The sequence below is a fragment of the Mesoplodon densirostris genome, chromosome 16 (genome assembly GCF_025265405.1).
Source record: "Mesoplodon densirostris isolate mMesDen1 chromosome 16, mMesDen1 primary haplotype, whole genome shotgun sequence".
Lineage (NCBI taxonomy): Eukaryota > Metazoa > Chordata > Mammalia > Artiodactyla > Ziphiidae > Mesoplodon > Mesoplodon densirostris.
This window is the reverse complement of record NC_082676.1, coordinates 45,276,264-45,297,685: the sequence shown is the minus strand read 5'-3', so window position 1 is coordinate 45,297,685 and position 21,422 is coordinate 45,276,264. Positions and strand designations below refer to the sequence as shown.

Genomic DNA, 21,422 nt, shown 5'->3' with positions numbered 1-21,422 from the left:
CTATGCTAGGTAGCTGGAACACATAGGTGACTAAAACAGATGATCCTGACTTTATTGAGCTGGCAAGTGTATCAAATAATCGGAAAAATATATAATTATAAATTTGGTAGGGGTTATGTAAGAAATTACAAGATGCTAGGATGTAGACCATTGTAGTTAAATACTTGCTCACCCAACTGTAGTACATTCCTGGGAAGATTCCCTAAAAGCATGATTTCTGGGTCTACAGATCTGCTTGTTTCTATTTGTTTTTAAATAATTTAAAAATAAACTTTATTTTTTGGAGTAGTTTTACGTTTCCAGCAAAATTGAGGCAGAAAGTACAGAGAATTCTCATATGCCCACTGCTCCCACTTCAATCAACAATCTGCTCGTTTAAAAAAAGTATTATTGTTTTATAGAGGCATTTATTGGGGAATGGGAGAGGATACTGAAAACACACAAGGACCCTGGTTTGGTAAAATAAGGTTCAGTTGAGTCGGGAACTGTGTAAAGTGAAAACTACATTTCCCAAGGGGCAGCGCGGCATGTCACGGAGGAAGACGGCGCATGCGTAGAGGGGTCCTCCGCGCTGCGACCAAGCTCATAAAAGGCAAAAAGCGTGTGTGGTTTTCTCCCTGCCGCGAATCTTCGAACGCAAGCGCGTTGTTATCCGCAGACTTTGAAAAGCATTCGAGGGACCGCGCGCCTGCTCCCGCCGTCGCAGTTTCCAGCGCGACGTGCTTGTTCCATCCGTGGCTCGGTAGGTGGGTATGGGTCGCGGTCTGGGACACCCCCACGCCCCGCCTTCGCCCACCCCGCCCGGAGAATGGCGGGAGTGGAGGGCTGACGGTCCCCATTCCCGGGCCTTGCTGAGGCGGCTCTTGAGGGGCGGTGCGCACGCGCCCTGGGCAGGGAGAGGCAGGGCGCAGGGAGGGAGGGAGGGCTGGCGCAGACCTTACAGAAGGTCTGCGCTTGCGCCCGCCCGCCCTGCGAAGGTGGGAAGCAGCCACACGTGGAGCTTGGCTTGGTGGCCGGGAGAGGTGGGGTACCCAGCCCAGGTGCGAGAAGACGAGGGCAGAGGATGGGCCCCGAACCTTGGCAGCTTCTGTTATTTGCTCAAGATGTGACCATCTTAACCAAACAACCTGATTCTTCCTTCACATTCCTCCCGGTGGCTCATCTCTCTGCCCGTTTGCAGCCAAAATTTCAACCTGTATTCACCAGCACCTTTTCTCCTCCAAACCCACTCCATTCAGGCCTTGGCCCCCACCCCTCCACTGAAACAGCGCCTTGTCAAAGCCACCAATCATCTCTAGGTCGCCAAATTCAGTGTTAAGTTAGTTCTGAGACCCCTAGCAGTATTTGATGCAGTTAGTCACTGCCTTTAATGGAAACGCGTTTTTTGTTTGCCTTGTGGAACATTCTCGTCTTTAGCTTCAGCTCTCTCTGACTTCTCTGCTGATTCTTGCTCTTCCTTACGTTTAATGGTTGTACTGCCCCAAAGCGTCATCCTAGATCTCTGTTCAGTGTTCATTTCCTGGGCTTTAAATATAAATACCGTCTACTGTGCTTAACTCTCAAATTTCTGTCTTCAAGTCATTGCTCTTCCTGAAATTTTGAGTTTTACCTTTCGCCTTGCTCAGTTTTCTCTTTCTTCCAGTTGCTTAGGCCAAGCACCTTGAGTTATTGTAGGTGTCTTTTGCTTCCTCTCTCTCCTCCTCCATCAGTCAGCACATATTTATCCTTGAAGCTTTGAAGTTTCACTCCTGGGTGTCCAGTTGTAGGTATGTTTGGTATTTGGTCAGTCCTTTCTGCCTGAAAATTTCTGTTTTCATTTTTGGTGTTCTCTGTCATTTATTCAGATTTAGCCATTTATGTATTCTGATCCATCCCTTTTAGAGTGTTTATTTCACCTACAATTGAGTATACCAAACTGTTTAATATCTGTGTTCCTCTGGACTGTAAGTTTCCTAAGGTCAAGGCAGGGACTGTTTGTCTCATTCACTGCTGTATACCCCTCATGCCTGGCACAGAGTAGGTGCTTGATAAATGTTAATGAATGAATGAATGAATGAATTTACAAAGGGAAAGTACCTTTTCTCCATAGGTGGTAAGTAGACAATTCCTCTTAAGAGGATATTGGTTACAACTAATTTGTTTTCTGTGGTCAGGGAGGAGAAGATATTGAACAGCCCAGCTTCAGAATTGTTGCAGTGTTTCTAAGAGGTTTCCAGGATTCAGTTCAGTTCTGCAGTCTATTTTGAGGACTTGGTAGGTGCCAGGCCCTGTGCTAGTTGCTGGGAATATAAAGATAAATAAAATTGCATCCCTCTCGTCTAAGAGGTGTGACAGGAGAGACAAGTGAAACAATTAGTCTCCGGGTGTATGTGTGACAGGTGCCAGAACGGAAGTTGGTGTACCGTGTTTTGGAAGTTTCTGGAAGTTTTGGTTGCCCTTGGCAGCAGGGCAGATGAGAGGGGCCTGGGACAGCCAGATCTCCCTGCCAGTTGTTTCTGGCTATAAGCAGCTTTGTCCTTCTATCCTAGTATGCCATACAAATATTGTGTTCTCTGAGTGCCATGGTGTGAAAAAGGTTGGCAAATACTGCTGTAAAAGTGTTAATTTTGCTGCCATTTGATTTGGACCCTGAAAAACGAGTAAATTTGAGAGATCCAGAGGGGAAGAGGGGGAAGGATCAAAGACATTTCAGGCAGGCATAACAGAAGCATAAAAGTCTGTGCTTGTTTGAGGCTGGGGCGCTGGGATTTTTCGGCGTGGATATTGTAGGTCAGTTGAGAGGTGCCCTCCAGGATCTGAAGCAGTGCCTTGGAAGTGTTTGGTAAACCAGAGTGTTCATTTTATAAATACCTGGCCCACCACGAGGCACCCTTTTCTCAGTGGGTAGGTCCAATTAGAGTCCATAGGTTTAGAGACCAATTTTCTGGAGCTAGAAGCAGGGATGTTAAGTCAAAGTCCTTTTTTTCTGATTTCTAAACTTATATACAAAGATTCTTACAAAGGTTTTAAAAATGAATCTCACTTGGAATTTTGATGAGTCATCTGCCTTGGAAAAAATACCCAATTTATGTCACTTCAGGATTTGTGGTCACTGTATCTGTGGAGAGGAAGGTAGAATGGTGAACACTGAACCAGTGGGAGTTGGATGTTGATTCTAAGTTGTTTGAGCCCTTAAGGCTTAGGTTGCAGAGTCAGACAAATCTGAATTTGAATCCCACCTCTTCCACTTATTATTTGTGTTTTCTTGGTAAAGTCATTTATTTCTCCAAGACTCAAGTTTCCTCAGTACTATGAACAGTACTTTGCAGGATTGTTAAATAGGATAATCCATGCAAGAGTGCTTAGCACATGGTAGGTAATCAGGAATAGCTGTCATTGTTACCTTTATTTTCCTACCTCTTTTTTTTTTTCAGATGGCACAATGAATCACTGTCTTACTGGTGGTACTTTCAGTGTAATCATAATAACGTAACAGTTGACTGGCAGTTTACAGTAGACAAATTGCTTCTACTTCCATGATCTCTTTTGCTATTGAATATGCTGAAGTTGTGACAAAACTTAGAATTGGGAGGAAGAGCATAGATTTTATAGTTTGCAGACTTGCAATCCCAGCTCAACTACTTGTATTTCCTGAGTTACCAGCATAACTTAACCTGTCTGAACTTCAGTTTCCCCAGCTGTAAAGAAGGTGGGCTTGTAGCATTGATGTAGGTTTAAAGGAGAATCACCTGTGTAAGCTTCAGTACAGAAGCATGGTAGGTACTGGGCGGGGGTGGGGGGGTAAGTGGAAATCAACGTCTTATTAATTTTTTTAAAGAAACTGATTGATTAATGTAGCTTCTTACTGATGGTGGCTAAATTGAGGGTATGAGATCTGAGTGTAGAGTCTTAGATGCTTTGCTTCCCTTTGACTCATAACAAAGCTTTTATTGTCTTGAGTCCTGTGGGATTCTTTTTAGAGTGTTTTAAGTATAGGATGTTTGCATTTGTTTGTATGAGGCCTTGGCTGCTAGTAGAGAGTCAGAGAACAGTTTTAAGCTGGGTGTTTAGCAGCTGATATGTGCTTTCCACCTGAAGCCTTTGTCCCCAAGAATTACCTCTTTTTAGTCAAACTTCCCAGTTGCAGGTAACAAAAAGGTAACCCAAACTAGTCTAAGCAGAAAAGGAGTATCTACTGACTGTATCTGCTTCAGGCATGGCTGTGTCCAGAAGCCTAAATTATGTCACCAGTATTTTCTGTGTCTTCTCAGCTCTGCTTTTGTCCATGTTGATTTCTCCCTCAGGCAGGTAAAAGCCTCCATCAGTTCCAGGCTTCCATGCTACTCTTTTTTTAAAACATCTTTATTGGAGTATAATTGCTTTTTTTTTTTTAAACATCTTTATTGGAGTATGATTGTTTTACAATGGTGTGTTAGTTTCTGCTGTATAACAAAGTGAATCAGCTATATGTGTACATATATCCCCATATCTCCTTCCTCTTGTGGCTCCCTCCCACCCTCCTTATCCCACCCCTCTAGGTGGTCACAAAGCACCGAGCTGATCTCCCTGTGCTATGCAGCTGCTTCCCACTAGCTATCTATTTTACATTTGGTAGTGTATATATGTCCATGCCACTCTCTCGCTTTGTCCCAGCTTCCCCTTCCCCCTCCCCATGTCCTCAAGTCCATTCTTTACATCTGCGTCTTTATTCCTGTCCTGCCCCTAGGTTCTTCAGAACCATTTTTTTTTTTAGCTTCCATACATATGTGTTAGCATACGGTGTTTGTTTTTCTCTTTCTGACTTCACTCTGTATGACAGGCTCTAGGTCCATCCACCTCACTACAAATAACTCAATTTCGTTTCTTTTTATGGCTGGGTAATATTCCATTGTATATATGTGCCACATCTTCTTTATCTATTCATCTGTTGATGGACACTTAGGTTGCTTCCATGTCCTGGCTATTGTAAATAGAGCTGCAATGAACATTGTGGTACACGACTCTTTTTGAATTATGGTTTTTCTCAGGGTATATGCCCAGTAGTGGGGTTGCTGGGTCATATTCCATGCTACTCTTAACCAACAGAAGGAGGTTATCTTTTTGCAGATAGCTCTAGCAAAAGATCTGAAATTGATTTTGGCCAGATTTGTGTCACATATCTCTTCCTGAACCAGTCATGGTGGTCAGGGAGAATATAATATTTTCACGGGCCCAGGTGGTATACCCAGCCTTGGAGCCAAGGTGAGGGGTGGTTTCCCAAAGGGAAATTAAGAGTGCTATTACCAGACCTAAATATTTACTTAAGAAAAATGAATATGTGTGTTTAAAAAGAATCACATATGGCTGCTCATAGCAGTTTTATTCATAATGACCAAAAGTGGAAATAGATGCTATTCAGAGAGAACAGGTTAAACAAACCAGTTTGTTCATACAATAGGTGCAACTCAGCAATAGAAAGAAGCAAACTCCTGATACACACAGCAACACAGATGAATCTCAAAATACATTAAGTGAAAGAATCCAGACACTAAAGAATATGGATGGCATGATTATGTTTCTATGAAATTCTGGAATAGGCATAACTAGTCTGTAGTGGAAAATATCAGAACAGTGGTTCCCCTTGTGGGTAGAAATAGAAAGTGTGGCCATCTAAGTGGAAAAAAGAGGGTTCTAGGACCCAGAAGGTTTAGGGTACTGGGCCTTGCTTCAAAATTCATAAGAATTCTGAAACTTACAGGAATTGTGTAACCTCTTCTTGGTTTGAGACTAATGCTGAGATCAACTGGGACCCTTGGACTCAGATAATGGGCAGCTTGGGCTGAACATTCAGTTTCCTCCCAGCTGAGAGCTGCCTGAACTTTCAGTTAGATGTGGTCCTGAGTCTGCATTCCGGCTTTGCACCACCAGGCTTAGTGTCCTCAGAGTGGAGAACCACAGAAACCTTTGCCTCTGCTGAGAATGTGTGTTCTGGGGAAATTCAAGTTCACAGCTGACTGGATCCAGAGATAGCAGTAGTTTATTGGAAAATCATAAAATGAGTTGGTTTTCCCAGGCAGGGCGCACCCAGTAAGCAAAGCTTAAGCAGGAGAGGGCCCTTAAATGGTGGGGGCAGTGATTGCTTCCCCAGGCTTGGGATGCATCAGCGTTTTCTGTTCCTTGTGCCTTTGACTGCTTTGCTCAACTTAACACAGTCCCTGTCTTTTTTCCTGGTAGTCCCCTGACCCACATCTACAGATGAGGAGGCAGCTTGTATCTACTAAGTGCACGCTCTGTGCCAGGCACTGTCTATCACCTTACTTGTGTGGTTAGTCCTCACGTGGGTGCTCTGGTTTTTATAGAGACTCAGAAAGGTTAGAGAACTTTCTCAGGGTGAGAACTTTATAGCTGTTCTGTCCCCATTCCTCTCCTTGGAACACTCCTAAAATATGCCTGTCAGTTCATTACCCTGATGGCTCTATTGCAGGCAATCACGAGGGGACACAACCAACACACTTAAAACCATTCTGTACCTAGGCAGCCATTCTGTTTTTCACTTTCAGTGCAGTATTCAATAAATTACATGAGGGGGCTTCCCCGGCGGTCCAGTAGTTAAGACTCCATGCTTCCAATGCAGGGGATGTGGGTTCAATCCCTGGTTGGAGAACTAAGATCCCACATGCCGTGCAGTGTGGAAAAAAAAAAGAAATTAAAAATTAAAAAAATTTTTAAAAATAAATAAATTACATGAGATAGTCACTTTACTGTAAATAGACTTTGGGTTAGACGGTTTTGCCCAGCTGTAGGCTAATACTGTTAAGTGTTCTGAGCACATCTAAGGTAGGCAAAGCTAAGCTATGATGTTTAGTAGGTTAGGTGTATCAAGTGCATTCTCAACTTATGATATTTTCAACTTATAGTGGGTTGATCGGAACATAACTCCATGGTAAGTCAAGGATGATCTGTGTATTACATATACAGAAGGTATCATACAAAATGAAAATCATTGTAGGTTGCTGGGATTTGCTTTAAGATATTCTTTGATGTTGTTGACTTTTTTTTTTTCACCTAAGTTAGGAAAAAATGGAAATAGAGTTGTGACCAGAGTACTTTGGGGAGCCAGGGGAGTTTCTGACTGCCTCGCTGGTTAAGGAGTACCCCAGAGAAGAGAGGGCACTGGAGTAGGAACTCGCTGCCATTTGTCAGTCAATTCCCAGGGGAGGGGCATCAAGGTAGTGGAAACAGTTTGATGGTCCTTTCAGAGAGCTCAATACCGACTGCTTCCAGAGAGAGCAGTAGTTCATTGTATGATAAAATCATAAAATGAGGTTCTCCTAGGCAGGGCACACTACCCAGTGGGCAAAGTGAGCCTCCAGAATCCTGGCACTCATCTCATTACTTCAGAATTATTGGGTTGGCCACAAAGTTCGTTAGGGTTTTTCCATCAGATCTTTTTGGCCAACCCAGTACTTCACACTGAACAGAAATGAGGTGAGAAGAGAGCATTTTAAAAGTCACAAGTCAGTGTTTTTATGTGAGGGCATCCCGACAGGTGTCTTGTCAAAAACAGGGCCCTCCTTTCCCACCTCTGCCTTCTGATTGCAGGATTAGGCCCTGCCTGGCTTGGTATTTGACCTACTCCTTCCCCTCCAGACCAAGTGGGTCAACTTTTTCACTTTGGTTGGCTGAAAGTTTCAACGTCAATTTCATTGTCTGTCTCTGCATCTACTAATTGCAAAAGGTTTTATGAGATAACATACTTTTTCTTCTTGTATATACATGGGATCTCTGGAGAAATACCCAAAAAACAACAGGGGTTGCCTCAAGGGGTGGGAGATTTCATTGTGTTTCTTTTAATCGTTTGAATTTTTTTTACTGTGTGCATATATTATCTAGTAGTTAAAGGTTTTCTTTTTTTTTTCCCCCTTAAGTGGAACAGACTTTGTATCTAACCACAGTGAGACAAAGAGACAAATGATATTGCAGTAATGTGATGAGAGCCTAAACTAAGGCAGTGACAGGTGTGATGGAAGAGAAGGGTCTGGATTTAAGAGAAATTTCTCAGACAAAATCAATAGAATTTGAATGGGGATTGATCAAGGGCATGGGGTTTGGAGATGAGCAAGGAGAAGACCCCAGGATTTCCAGCTTGGGAAGCTGGCTGACCAGTGATGGGCACCACTAACCCACGTCTGGAAGGCAGAGCCGTGCAGGGCAGGAAGTGTGAGGTGTCTGAGGGGCATCATGGTTGGGACGTTCAGGCAGCAGCTGCAGGTCTGAGCTGGGAGCCTTGGAGAGAAGTCAGGGCTGATGATACTGATGTGGAAGTTTCAGAATATGGGTGCTTGAAGCTGGTGACAGTGTTCAGGGAGTGCTTAGAGAATAAGAGGATCCAGGGTGACCTTCCACTGAGGTGGAGGAGGAGGGCAACAGAAAAATAGGGGAGACTGGAGGCCTGGAAACCCAGAGAACAGAGCTTTGAGGAGCAGCGTGTGGTCAGGTATTCAGTGCAGCAGAAAGTTCCAGGAGCTGGCAGGAGATCATAGGCACTCAGGGAGAGCCGGACTGCAATGGTTAAAGATTAAATGGGAGTACAAGTGAGGATGGTGGGTACCGTGCCAGACCTGTGCTAGGTACAGAGGATAAAGTGATCCCTGCTTTCAGAGACTGGACACGCTGGGGGAGGGGACAAATACACACACACACACAGAATTGTAATACGATTTGATGGGTACAGTGGTGGAGAGATGCACAGGGTATAATGGGGACACAGAGAAAGGTAACTTCACCCAGCTGAGGAGACTGGGGATTTCTATGATTAGAGGAGGGGGTGACTTGGTAGTAATCCAGGTCTTAGAGAACAGTTAAATCAGGCAGAGGATTAGGGGTAATCTGCCTGCAGGAAGAACATCCCAGATAGAGGGAGCCGCACAAACAAAGGGCACAGGCATAAGAAGTTACATGGCGCCCAGTCAAAAGCGGAACAGTTCAGTATTACTGGAATATAAAATGTGAGGCAGACAGGGCTGAGAGATGTTGGAGTGGGGGAGACATGAAGATGGAAACCTCTTTGTGGAGACCTTGTGTCCTGTATTAAGGGCTTGACTTCTCCTGGGGGCGGGGACGTGGGAGGGGATTGAAAGTTTTTGGTAGGGAAATGATATGGCCACACTTGTCTTTTAGCTGGATAGTCCTGGAGCTCTGCAGAGGGTGCATTTGAGGGAGACGAGAAAGCAGGGAGGAAGCCCAGCTAGGAGGCTGCCGTATAAGTTACGGTGAGACGGACCTGATACAGCCTGAACCAACGAGTGAAGGACGAAAGAGGAGTGGATGGAGTCCTGAAATACTGGGGCAGTAAATCAGCCAGAGTGGTGATTGGTTGGACATGAGGACTGAGGGAGAAGGGGGAGTTGAAAATAACTCAGGTTCCAACATAGGTGGCTGAATGGGTTAGGAGGAGTGTGCTACCACGTAGGGGTTTGGGGGTGCGGTGAGTAGGGAAGGGATGAGCTTGCTTTTGGACATACTGATTTTTTTTTTGAACAGTTTTACTGAGATATAATTCACCTACCATACAACTCACCCATTTAAAATGTATAATTTATTGCGTTTTTAAAAATTAACCCCAGGTATTAAGCATGGAGCTTGAATATTTCTTTTTTTTTTAAGAAGATGTTGGGGGTAAGAGTATATTAATTAATTTATTTTTTGCTGTGTTGCATCTTCGTTTCTGTGTGAGGGCTTTCTCTAGTTGTGGCAAGCGGGGGCCACTCTTCATCGCGCTGCGTGGGCCTCTCACTATCGTGGCCTCTCTTGTTGCGGAGCACAGGCTCCAGACGCGCAGCCTCAGTAGCTGTGGCTCATGGGCCTAGCCGCTCCGCGGCATGTGGGATCCTCCCAGGCCAGGGCTCGAACCCGTGTCCCCTGCATTAGCAGGCAGACTCTCAACCACTGCGCCACCAGGGAAGCCCTTTATTGCATTTTTTAAAGTATATTCAGAGTTGTGCAACCATTATCATCATCTTATTTTAGAATATTTTCTGGGTACATTGATTTAACAAAATTTTTTTTATTATGGAACATTTCTAACATACAGAAGTAGAATCACATAAGGAGTGTCTGTGCTGGGCAGAGTGATTTGGGGTCTCCTCTGGTGGAGATGTGCAGCCAACACGAATCGTTGTTACGGGAATTTCAAAATGGACCTAACTTCGGGGAGGGGGGTCAGGGCAGGAGAGAGGTGGTGTGTGAAGGAGTAAAAATATGAAGTTCCTGTCGATTTCCCAACACTACTTACCAGTGGGGTTATTGGTGAAAGGGGGTTGTTGATAACAGCAGAGATGACTGTTCTTGCCTGAGGAGCTTCCAGGCTAGTTGGGGAAGAAAAGATCTACCTACATCCACTGGCTGGAAAGCCAGTTTATAGGTCTAGGTAGGTTCCAGGAAAAGTCAAGAGAAAAGTTAGGCTTATTTAGGGATGGTCAGACAAGACCAGTTTTGATCTGGTTGTTGAAACAAGTGTAATGTTTGTATCCTTGGCAGAGAGGGAGAGGGTGTAGATGGTACACCCTTTCAGCCTCTTTGGAGGGTGGGGTGGGATGGGACAGGACATCTGCGTTTGAGTATGTGTAGATAAGACAGACCAGAAGAAATGTCAGCAAATAATGACAGATGACACTGGATATGTCTCAGGGCTGGATCCCACCCCTCACCCTCCAGCCTCTTCAGATGCAGCCCCATTCTCTCATCCTTGGACTTGTTCTCAGTGTGCTCGCGCCCCTCAGCCAACAGGCTCACATTTCCTCCACCTGTAAACCCTCCTCCTTCTGCTTGGCCTCCCCTTCAAGGCTCCACCCCTGTCTCTGCATCACAACCCTGCTAGCAGGAAATTGTTATCTTTATTTGCTACCACACCCCTCCTGCATGGTGGTGGGTCTGAGGGCAGGAGCAAAGATATTGAGGAGGGAGAAGTTTGAAGTGTCAGAATTCTCAGGGAAGGTAACTGATTTACCTGGCAGCAGAGTGGGAGTGCTTGCTATCAATGCTTGTATAAACTAAAACCCACTGTCCGGCTGGGGGGGCTTCCCCAGTTCTTTTTTTTTTTTAATTTACTTTTATTTATTTTTGGCTGCATTGGGTCTTCGTTGATGCACGCGGGCTTTTCTCTAGTTGCAGCGAGTGGGGGCTACTTTTCATTGTGGTGCGCCGGCTTATTGCTGTGCCTTCTCTTGTTGTGGAGCACGGGTTCTAGGCGCGTGGGCTTCAGTAGTTGCGGCACGCAGGCTCAGTAGTTGTGGCTCGCGGGCTCTAGAGCATGGGCTCAGTAGTTGTGGCACACGGGCTTAGTTGCTCTGTGGCATGTGGGATCTTCCAGGACCAGGGCTCAAACCCGTGTCCCCTGCATTGGCAGGCGGATTCTTAACCACTGCGCCACCACAGAAGCCCCATTCCCCCAGTTTTAATGTGCACAGGTGTAGGCATGTAAAAGGCAGGTGGTTCTGACCAGGATTCTGCTTTATGTGGCAGGAGAGAACAGCCCTTTTCCATGCTGATCCGTTCCTTCCAGGGATCTTCCCACTGGACTCTTCTTTGGTCCACACCTTCACCTTGGTATGGTTCAGTGGGGCGGGCTCTTTACCTCTTCCTCTTTGCTCACTCAGCAGATCATCCCTAGCATCATCAATTCCCAAGACTTTAGCAACGACCTTTATACTGATCATTCTCAAATTTATCCACTTTGAATCTCTTAAACTCTAGATCCCTGATTTTGTGTGGTTCTAATTAATGCAACCAGACTTTTTTTTCTTAAGGGACATGTTCTTCTCTATATTAGAATGCATTATATAAAGCTTGTGGTGGTAAAAATAGTGTTGCACGTGTGAGGAAAAAAGATATGTCACAAGCAGTCAAATAAAAATAACTTGGACTTCATAAAAATTAAAAACATTGCTTCAAAAGACAATTCAGTAATCATTTTTTAAAAAACCAATTAAAAATGGCAAAGGGCAGTTCTCCAGAGAAGATACACAAAGGCCAATAAACACATGAAGAGATGTTCAACATCATTAGCCATCAAGGAAATGCAAATCAAAACCACTGGTTACCATTTCACACCCAGTAGGATGGCTATAATCAAAAAGACAGACAATATCGCATGTTGGTGCACATGCAGAGATATCGGAACCCTCATACGTTGCTGATGGGAATATAAAATGGTACACCCACTTTGGAAACAGTCTAGTTGTTCTCAAAAGGTTAAACATAGAGTTACCATATGATCCAACATTTGCACTCCTAGGTGTATACCCAGGAAATGAAAACATGTCCACAAGTATACATAGCAGCAATGTTCATAACAGCCAAAAAGTGAACACAACCCAAATGTCTATCAGTTGATGAATGGATATACAAAATGTGGTATATGCAAACATGAAATATTATTCAACAATAAAAAGAAATGAAGTGCAAAATAGGCAAATCTATAGACACAGAAAGTAGATTAGTGTTTGCCTGGGGCTGGAAGGGATGGAGATGTACATGTATTTAAAGCATACAATTCAGTGGTTTTTAGTATATTCAGAGTTACGCAGCCATCACCACAATCAATTTTAGAACATTTTCACCGCCTGGCCAAAAAGCCCGATTCTCATTAACAGTCACTCCCCTTCCTCCCTCAAACCCCCCCGCCCCCCCAACAGCTTTCTATAGACTTGCCTATTCTGGATATTTAATATAAATGGAATCATACAATATGAGGTTTGTTTTGTCTGGCTTCTTTCATTTAGCATAATGTTTTCAGAGTTCATCTATGTGTAGCATGTGTCAGTACTTCATTCCTTTTTAGTGTAATAATATAGTCTATTGTATGGATAATACCACAGTTTACCCATTCATATAGTTTCTCCACATCCTCACCAACACTTGTTATTATGTCTCATTTTCATTATAGCCATCCTATTGAGTGTGAAATGGTATCTCCTGTGGTTTTGATTTGCATTTCCTTGATGGCTAATGATATCAAGCATCTTTTCATGTGCTTGTTGGCCATTTGTATATCTTCTTTGGAGAACTGTCTATTCAGATCATTTTTATATATGGTCTGAGGTAGGGCCCCAAATTCACTCTTTTACATGTGGACATCCAGTTGTCCTTGCACCATTTATCAAAAAAGACTATTCTTTCCCCATTAAGTTGTCTTGGCAACCTTGTGGAAAATCAGTTGACCATGGATATAAGGGTTTATTTATGGTCTCTTGATTCTGTTCTATTCATCTTTATGTCTACCCTTATGCCAGTACCACAACATCTTGATTACTATAGCTTTATAGTACGTTTTGTAATTGGCAAAACTTTTTCAAGATTATTTTGGCTATTCTGGATCCCTTGAATTTTCATATTAATTTTAGGATGAGCTTGTTAATTTCTGCAAAGAAGCCACCTGGGATTTTGATAGGGCTTTCGTTGAAACCATAGATCAATTTGGGGAGTAGTGCTATTTTAACAATATTAAGTCTGCTGATCCATGAACATGGGATGTCTATTTATGTAGATCTTAATTTTTTAAAACAATGTTTTGTAGTTTTCAGTATAAGAATTGTAGACTTATTAAATTTATTCCTAAGTATTTTATTCTTTTGGATGCTATTGTAAATTGAATTGTTTTCTTAGTTTCATTTTTGGGTTGTTCATTGCAACTGTATAGAAATTGATTTTTGCCTGTTGATCTTCTGTCCTTTAACCTTCTTTATTAGTTCTAATAGTTGTTTAGTGGGTTTCTCAGGATTTTGTATATACAAGGTCATGTCATCTGCAGATGAAGATAGTTTTACTTCTTTCTTTCCAATCTTGATTCTTTTATTTCATTTTATTGCCTTAGTTTGAACCTCCAGAACAATGTTGACTTATTGCTGATCTTAGGGGGGATAGCTTTCAGTCTTTCACCAATAAGTACGATGTTATCTGTGGGTTTTCATTGATGCCCTTGATCAGGTTGAGGAAATTCCCCTCTATTCCTGGTTTGTATATTACTCTTTTAATAAACAAAAGCAGAGATTTTAAGAAGATATGCATATTTAAATACATAGAGTTCACAGTTCATTACCGGGGGTGGGGGACATGCAGTGTGAATCTGATCTTTGTGGAGATGGAGATGTACTAATTGAATGACCTTTATAAGAAGGTAGGGTATAAAGTAAAAATTTCAGCATCCTAAAAAAAAGTTCTTTTTTTCCAGTCTACTTTTTTTTTTTTTTTTTTTTTTTGCGGTATGCGGGCCTCTCACTGTTGTGGCCTCCCCCGTTGCGGAGCACAGGCTCCGGACGCGCAGGCTCAGCGGCCATGGCTCACGGGCCCAGCCGCTCCGCGGCATATGGGATCCTCCCGGACCGGGGCACGAACCCGTATCCCCTGCATCGGCAGGCGGACTCTCAACCACTTGCGCCACCAGGGAGGCCGCCAGTCTACTTTTATCTTTAGGCATATGACCAGTTTCACCTAGTTACAGTAGCTTACTTTTTTTTTTTTTTTTTTTTTTTTTTGCGGTTCACAGGCCTCTCACTGTTGTGGCCTCTCCCGTTGCGGAGCACAGGCTCCAGACGCGCAGACTCAGCGGCCATGGCTCACGGGCCAAGCCGCTCCGCGGCATATGGGATCCTCCCGGACTGGGGCACGAACCCGTGTCCCCTGCATCGGCAGGCGGACTCTCAACCACTGCGCCACCAGGGAAGCCCAGTAGCTTACTTTTTTTAAAAAATTTTTTATTGAAGTATAGTTGATTTACAATGTTCTGTTAATTACTGCTGTACAGCAAAGTGATTCAGTTACACATATATATATATATACATTCTTTTTTTTAATATTCTTTTCCATTATGGTTTATCATAGGATATTGAATATAGTTCCCTGTGCTATACAGCAGGACCTTGTTTATCCATCCTCTATATAAAAGCTTACATCTGCTAACCCCAACCTCCCACTCCATCCCTCCCCCAACTCCCTCCCCCTTGGCAACCACCAGTCTGTTCTCTATGTCCATGAGTCTGTTTCTGTTCCATAGATAGGTTCCCTTGGCAACCACCAGTCTGTTCTCTATGTCCACGAATCTGTTTCTGTTTCATAGATAGGTTCCCTTAGCAACCACCAGTCTGTTCTCTAGGTCCATGAGTCTGTTTCTGTTTCATAGATAGGTTCATTTGTGTCATATTTTAAATTCCACATATAAGTGATATCATATATTTGTCTTTCTCTTTCTGACTTACTTCACTTAGTAGGATAAACTCCAGTTGCATTCACGTTGCTGCAAATGGTATTATTTTGTTCTTTTTTATGGCTGAGTAGTATTCCATTGTGTGTATGTACCACATCTTGGTTTTTTTTTTGTGTGTGTGGTATGTGGGCCTCTCACTGTTGTGGCCTCTCCCATTGCAGAGCACAGGCTCTGCATGCGCAGGCTCAGTGGCCATGGCTCACGGGCCTAGCCGCTCCGCGGCATGTGGGATCTTCCCGGACCGGGGCACGAACCCGTGTCCCCTGCATCAGCAGGCGGACTCTCAACCACTGCACCACCAGGGAAGCCCCCCACATCTTGTTTATCCATTCATCTGTCAGTGGACATTTAGGTTGTTTCCATGTATTGGCTGTACAATAGCTTACTTTTAAAATTACCTTTTATTGTCTCTTATTCTTTTTCTAATTACCTACTGTTGTATTTTATTTTCATCACAATACATTTATCTTACCTTAAGTCAGATATTTTTAGTAGTTAATTTCTCTTCCCTCTACAGTAAAAAAAGTAATAATGCTTTATGACTTAGAAAGTGTCTTCATATAAAATCTTATTTGAATCCTCATTTTACACATTAAAAAAAAAGGGAAACCAGAATGCTTGAATCATTTGTCAGGATAGTAGCAGCAGAGCTGGGGCTAGGACATACTGCTTTTGAAGATACTTAATAAGTACTCCTGACTTGGTTGAACATATCGAATACGAGCATCGTTGGATTAGGGAGGAAATCCAAGACAACTTGCCGCTGTATCAGTTTCCTAGGGCTGCCGTAACAAACGACCATAAACTGGGTGACTTAAAAGAAATGTATTCTCACAGTTCTGAAGGCTAGAATTCCAAAATCAAGGGGTTGTATTAGTTCCAGAATCAAGGGTGGGTTCCTTCTTGGGTGCCCAGAAGGAGAGTATGTTCCGTGCCTCTCTCCCAGCTTCTAGTGGTTGTCAGCAATCCTTGATATTCCTTGGCTTGCAGCTGCATAACTGCACTCTCTCTCTGCGTCTGTCACATGGCTGTCTTCCCTCTGTGTGTGTCTGTCTCTCCACCTGGCATTCTCTGTATGTGTGTCTCTGTTTCTTCTCTTATGAGGACACCAGTCATGTTGGATTAAGGCCCACCCTACTCCAGTGTGACTTCATCTTAACATATATCTTAATTACATCTGCGAAGACCCTGTTTCCAAGTAAGAGGTACCAGAGGTTAGGACTTCAGCACATCTTTCAGGAGAATGGTTTAACCCACAACAGCCACTAACAAGGCTCTCTTCTGCTCCGCCTCTACCCCAGGCGCCCCCGTATACCACACCATGGCCCTCGTGTCTGCTGATTCCCGCATTGCAGAACTGCTCACAGAGCTCCATCAGCTGATCAAGCAAACTCAGGTAAAAATCCACAGCCCTCTACTCCTAGAGGGGAACGTGGGCTGTGATGCTGAGCTGTGGAGGGGGCGGGGCTGGTTGTGTTCAAAGAGATTGGACATGCAGGAACCACAGTGATGTAATGAAGGTGGGAGGAGAAGGAGAATGTAGGGTATGACTTCCATTCCTATTGGATTTTCTGTCATGTGCAGGATATCATGATTCATTTTGTTTAGTAACAGCTATATTGAGAGGTATAATTCACATACCATACAATTCACCCATTTAAGGTGTACAGTCCAATTTGAATCAGTATTCAGAGTTGTGCAACCATCACCATGATCGATTTCAGAACATTTTCATCACCTGACAAAAATGCCCTGTACCCAATAGCAGTCATTCTCCTTGTGCCTCCACCTCAGGTAAATAGAGATACTCTTATCAGGCAAGATATTCCAAGCATGTTTAGAGGTTATCTACTAAGAGCTGGTCAAGGGCCAACCCTTTTTTTGGAATGTGTAGTATTTGAAAACCCAGGCCTGCTGAATTGATCTTTAACTGCACCTGCCACCCCCCTGGCCCTTGGCCTAGGCTCTGTTACAGCAAAACAGTCATTTGAGCATTTACCTTTAGTATAGCATTTATATAACAGATACAGCAATAGTATCAGGATAAATATGCCTAACGTTTGCAGGAATCCTTATAGGGTAGGGATAGACTTAAAGAAACAACTACTCTGTCCTATAGAGCCATTACATACACTTTCATATTTTTGTACTAATTTGATTACCTGTTTTTCTCCTTCATCTACCACCATCTGTACCTTATGATAAATTTGTGTGAAACTGTTTAGCATAGAAATTAGCTGATGGTGAGTTAAATCCAGTTCTTCCTCAGGTCAGTCATTTTCCATCAGCATTACATTCTCAGAAGACTTTGACTCAATCTCCCAATACATTTGGTCATCAATATCAGTATTATCCTATGACTGACTTACATAAGGTAGTTGAATCTTACCAACAGTGCCAGTGTGTTCCACCATATTGAAGTGTGTTCATGGTAAAATTCAGTTTCATTACGGAACAAATCAGTAAGAATTACAGAGCTATTTGTTAGGCCTTTGCAACAGAATTGGCCCTGCCCATTTACCAGATTTTATTACGGACAGGCTTTATTACAGTTGGCCATGATTCAGTTATTTCTGGGTTCCAAGTCAGCTGGGGATAAAGCCAGTCACTCTGTCTCAGCTCAGGCTCATATTGAGATTGGTTTCCATTGCATACTGTTGTATAGCAGAGTCCACCTCCCTCCTATGGGGAGGACACAGGTAGTATTCAGAGTACAAGTCCTACCTCTGCTGACTGGACTTCAGGATATGTCTTATTTTGATCTATTCTTAGGTCAAGGGTAGTCATGGTGCATTGATGTAAATTGCACATGCCCCTTGAGGGCTTCCATAGGTTTAGAGGTCCACAAAATTCCCATAAGTGTGCCCCTTGGGGCTCAGCAGCTAGGATGGAGGGCCGCTGCTCATGGCTACTTATTAAAGTATTATCCATTTTAAAATAGTCAAGAAACCCTGGTGGGTCAAGGTGCAAGCCCGTTCCCAGCAACAGGTGGGTCCTAGAACTATCCACATTACCTGTTGGGTTGGCCTGAACCACTTCACTAAAGCCTCATCATCTTTCCAGGCTGACTCCCATCCCTTGCCTTCCTCCTAGGAGAGAACTCACTTCTGTTCGTTTATTCTAATCAACAGTCTTTTCCCCCTGATTGCTGCTTCTCATTGAAAATGAGTTCAGCTTGCCCCACAATGAACACAACAGTACCTATGTCCCCTAAAGCCTTTTTCTGTCTATGGGCCAATGTTGCCTACTCCACCATGCATTTTGTTGCCATTGTGTACCAATGGCCTGGGTACTGCAGTTAGGATACATATTTTGTACCCAAAAATGTTGGGTGCCCCATACTAGGGTTAGATGAGCGGTAGTCACACCTAGATGTAATTTAGCCTAAGTATATCATATGGCCTCTTAGGCCTCTCAAAACCTTCCTCGTCTAGGGGAGTGGGGGATGGGGCTGTTCCCCAGGGGAATTTGGACCCATCATGTGCCTACTGCTCTAATCCTGTCAGAAACCCACTTTTCCCCTGTTGTTTTTACTTGCTTTTCATTCACAAAGATAAGGATGATATGTATTTGTGCAAGCATGCTGTGGCATATCGTGTCCATTATAACCAGGGACCTTTCTAAGCATCCCATCATCCAGGCTTGTAGTGACACAATGATCAGTCTGCTGGGAGCCGCCATACAACCCAATGGGAGCAGTTTCCAGAGATTCCTTTCCAAATGGTATCCTTTGTAGTGGAATGTGACCTGAAAAATAAGAGTCAGAAGATTCTGGCACACATATTGCTAAGTGAAAACCCAGTCTGAAAGGTTTTCTATACTGTATGATTCCAACTATATGACAATATGGAAAAGGCAAATCTATAGAGAGAATAAAAAGATCAGTGATTGTGCAGGGCTTAGAGGGAGGGAGGGCTGAATAGGGGGAGCACAGGGGATTTTTAAGGGAGGTGAAACTATTCTGTATGATACCGTAACGGTGGACACGTTACATTTTGCATTTGTCAAAACCCATAGAATGTAAAACACAAAAAGTGAATCTTAATGTGATCTATGGACTTTAGTTAATAATAACTATCAATATTGGTTCAGTAATTGTAACAAATGTTCCACACTAATGCAAGATGTTAATAATAGGTGAAGCTGTGCAGGGGAAAGCAGGTATATGGGAACTCTGTCTTCTACCTGCGTGATTTTTCTGTAAACCTAAAACTGCTCTAAAAATAGTTTATTAATAAAATTTTGAAGATAAAGAAAAAAAGATACTGGCACATTACTAGAATTCCAGTCAGTCGTCAACAGTTTGTGTAGTTTATCATCATACTGTATAACCAAAATGTCTCTCAGAAGGTTTTCAGGCTTCCATTTGACTTTGTCAGGGTCTAAAAGCGGAGGTGGTCTTGGCAGACACATGGCATCATCTTCAGGGCATCTGGTATGACTGAGTTAAGAGTCAATGTTATTCTCTTGCTCTCTGCCTCTCTCAGGTATTAATGTAATACTGAATTTCCATTATTGCATAACCCATTTATTCATTCTTTTACCCTCGGTTACTCTTTCTCCTTCTCTGCATTTGTCATTGATTTTTACCCAGATTTTTCTACCTTCGAAGGACATTAGGCTCGGCCACTGTGCTGGTCCTGATTGCCAGCAACAACACTAGTCTAGCAAGTGCCTCACCTTCCTCCGACTCTCCCCCTATCCCCACCCCGGCCCCCGTCCATTCCCATTCATGTAAGGTAGGGTTACTTAGGTATGGAACTAGTGGGCTGTTTTCACCACTAGGCATTATAGCTGCGTTCACTGTTAACTCCATTTTGCCAGGTGGGGTGAAAGTACCTACCCCCTCAGGCACTTAGAAATTCTGACATAAAGGTTAAAAGGTATAGTTCCAATTTCTTCCTTAGGAATCATCCCTGCTTCCGGCATCTTCATTTGCAGCCCTGGTCCCAGGACCACTGATGTGGGGAAGAATTGTATCAGCATCCTTACCTACCCCGCTTCCCCAGATGAATTGATCGTAGATACATGTGTTAATTTCTAGACTCTCAATTCTGTTCCATTGACCTATATGGCAGTATCACACCATTTGACTACTGCAGCTTTGTAGGAAATTTCGAAATTGGGAAACATGAGTCCTCCAGTGTTTTTTTTTTTTTTTTTTAAGATTGTTTTGACTATTCTGGGTCACTTGAATTTCCATATAAACTTGAGGATCAGCTTGTCAATTTCTGCAGGGAAGTCAGCTGGAATTTTGATGGGGATTGCTTTGAATCTGTAGATCAGTTTGTCTTTTTGATAAAGGAGAGTCATTAAATGTATAACTTGTAAGTTAACTTTAATGCCTTTTGTATTGCTTTTGCATTAGTCAGGGGGAAAAATGCTTTTAAACTTACGGATTTGGAAGTTGGATTTACAAAATGAGGGTCATATTTATGGGGCCTCTGGCCTGGGCTGCAGGGTAGTTGCCACAGCAGGATAAAGGGCCTCCCCTCATGTCCTGTTGACCTCGTCCTGCAGGAAGAGCGTTCGAGGAGCGAACACAACTTAGTGAACATCCAAAAGACCCACGAGCGGATGCAGACAGAGAACAAGAGTGAGTAGCTGGGCTCGGGAGAGAAAGGAGTGGGCCAAGACTGGGAACATGGCGGTCATCATTTTCGAAAGGGACTTTTGCATGTATCTGCCTAATCCAAAATGAACTGCTTGCTCCCTAGCCCTGAGGGACAGTTTTCCCTTAGGCTGGGTGACCTAAGATGACCCAGGAGACAGATGACAGACTGCCTAGCCACTAAGGGACCTTAAAATCCCCCAACTCTGAGGACTGGGAAGTCAGGAAATGACGCTGCATCTCGGGAACCCCCTTACAGTGCACAGGACCCCCCAGTTAGCCGGCATTTTCTAGAGCTTCCCTACTTGTGTGCCCTGCACATGCCCTGAGGTCAGTCTCCTGGACTGGTGCTTTCCAGCTCTGAGGAGCTTGGAGAATTGTTTTCTGTTTGCGTGCGTCACACTCTGGCATAGGTTAGAGAGTCCTCTCCTAGATGTTGTGATGGCATCTGTACCATATGAAAATGTGAACATGGAGGTATCAGCCTCGGGGGGCACTTCTGAGCTAGTAAAGCTCATCCCTCAGCCCATGGCCCCTCAGTGCCTCCCAGAGCCTGATTCCGGCGGACTAGAAGCAGTGCCACATTGCTGC

At 43.6% G+C, this 21,422-nt stretch overlaps 1 protein-coding gene across 2 annotated transcripts in view; it reads left to right on the top strand.

The window, feature by feature from the left end:
* Positions 1 to 564: 564 nt before the first annotated feature.
* Positions 565 to 21,422, top strand: part of SGF29 (SAGA complex associated factor 29) — a 28,625-nt gene continuing 7,767 nt past the window's right edge. The window contains exons 1-3 of one of the 2 annotated variants that reach the window (XM_060078796.1): positions 565 to 742; positions 16,522 to 16,616; positions 20,741 to 20,816. In XM_060078796.1, the coding sequence (XP_059934779.1) occupies positions 16,542 to 16,616; positions 20,741 to 20,816 (151 nt within the window). In that variant the 5' untranslated portion in view covers positions 565 to 742; positions 16,522 to 16,541. Of the gene's footprint in view, positions 747 to 16,521; positions 16,617 to 20,740; positions 20,817 to 21,422 lie in introns of both variants that reach the window. The other variant, XM_060078797.1, reaches the window with a different exon arrangement.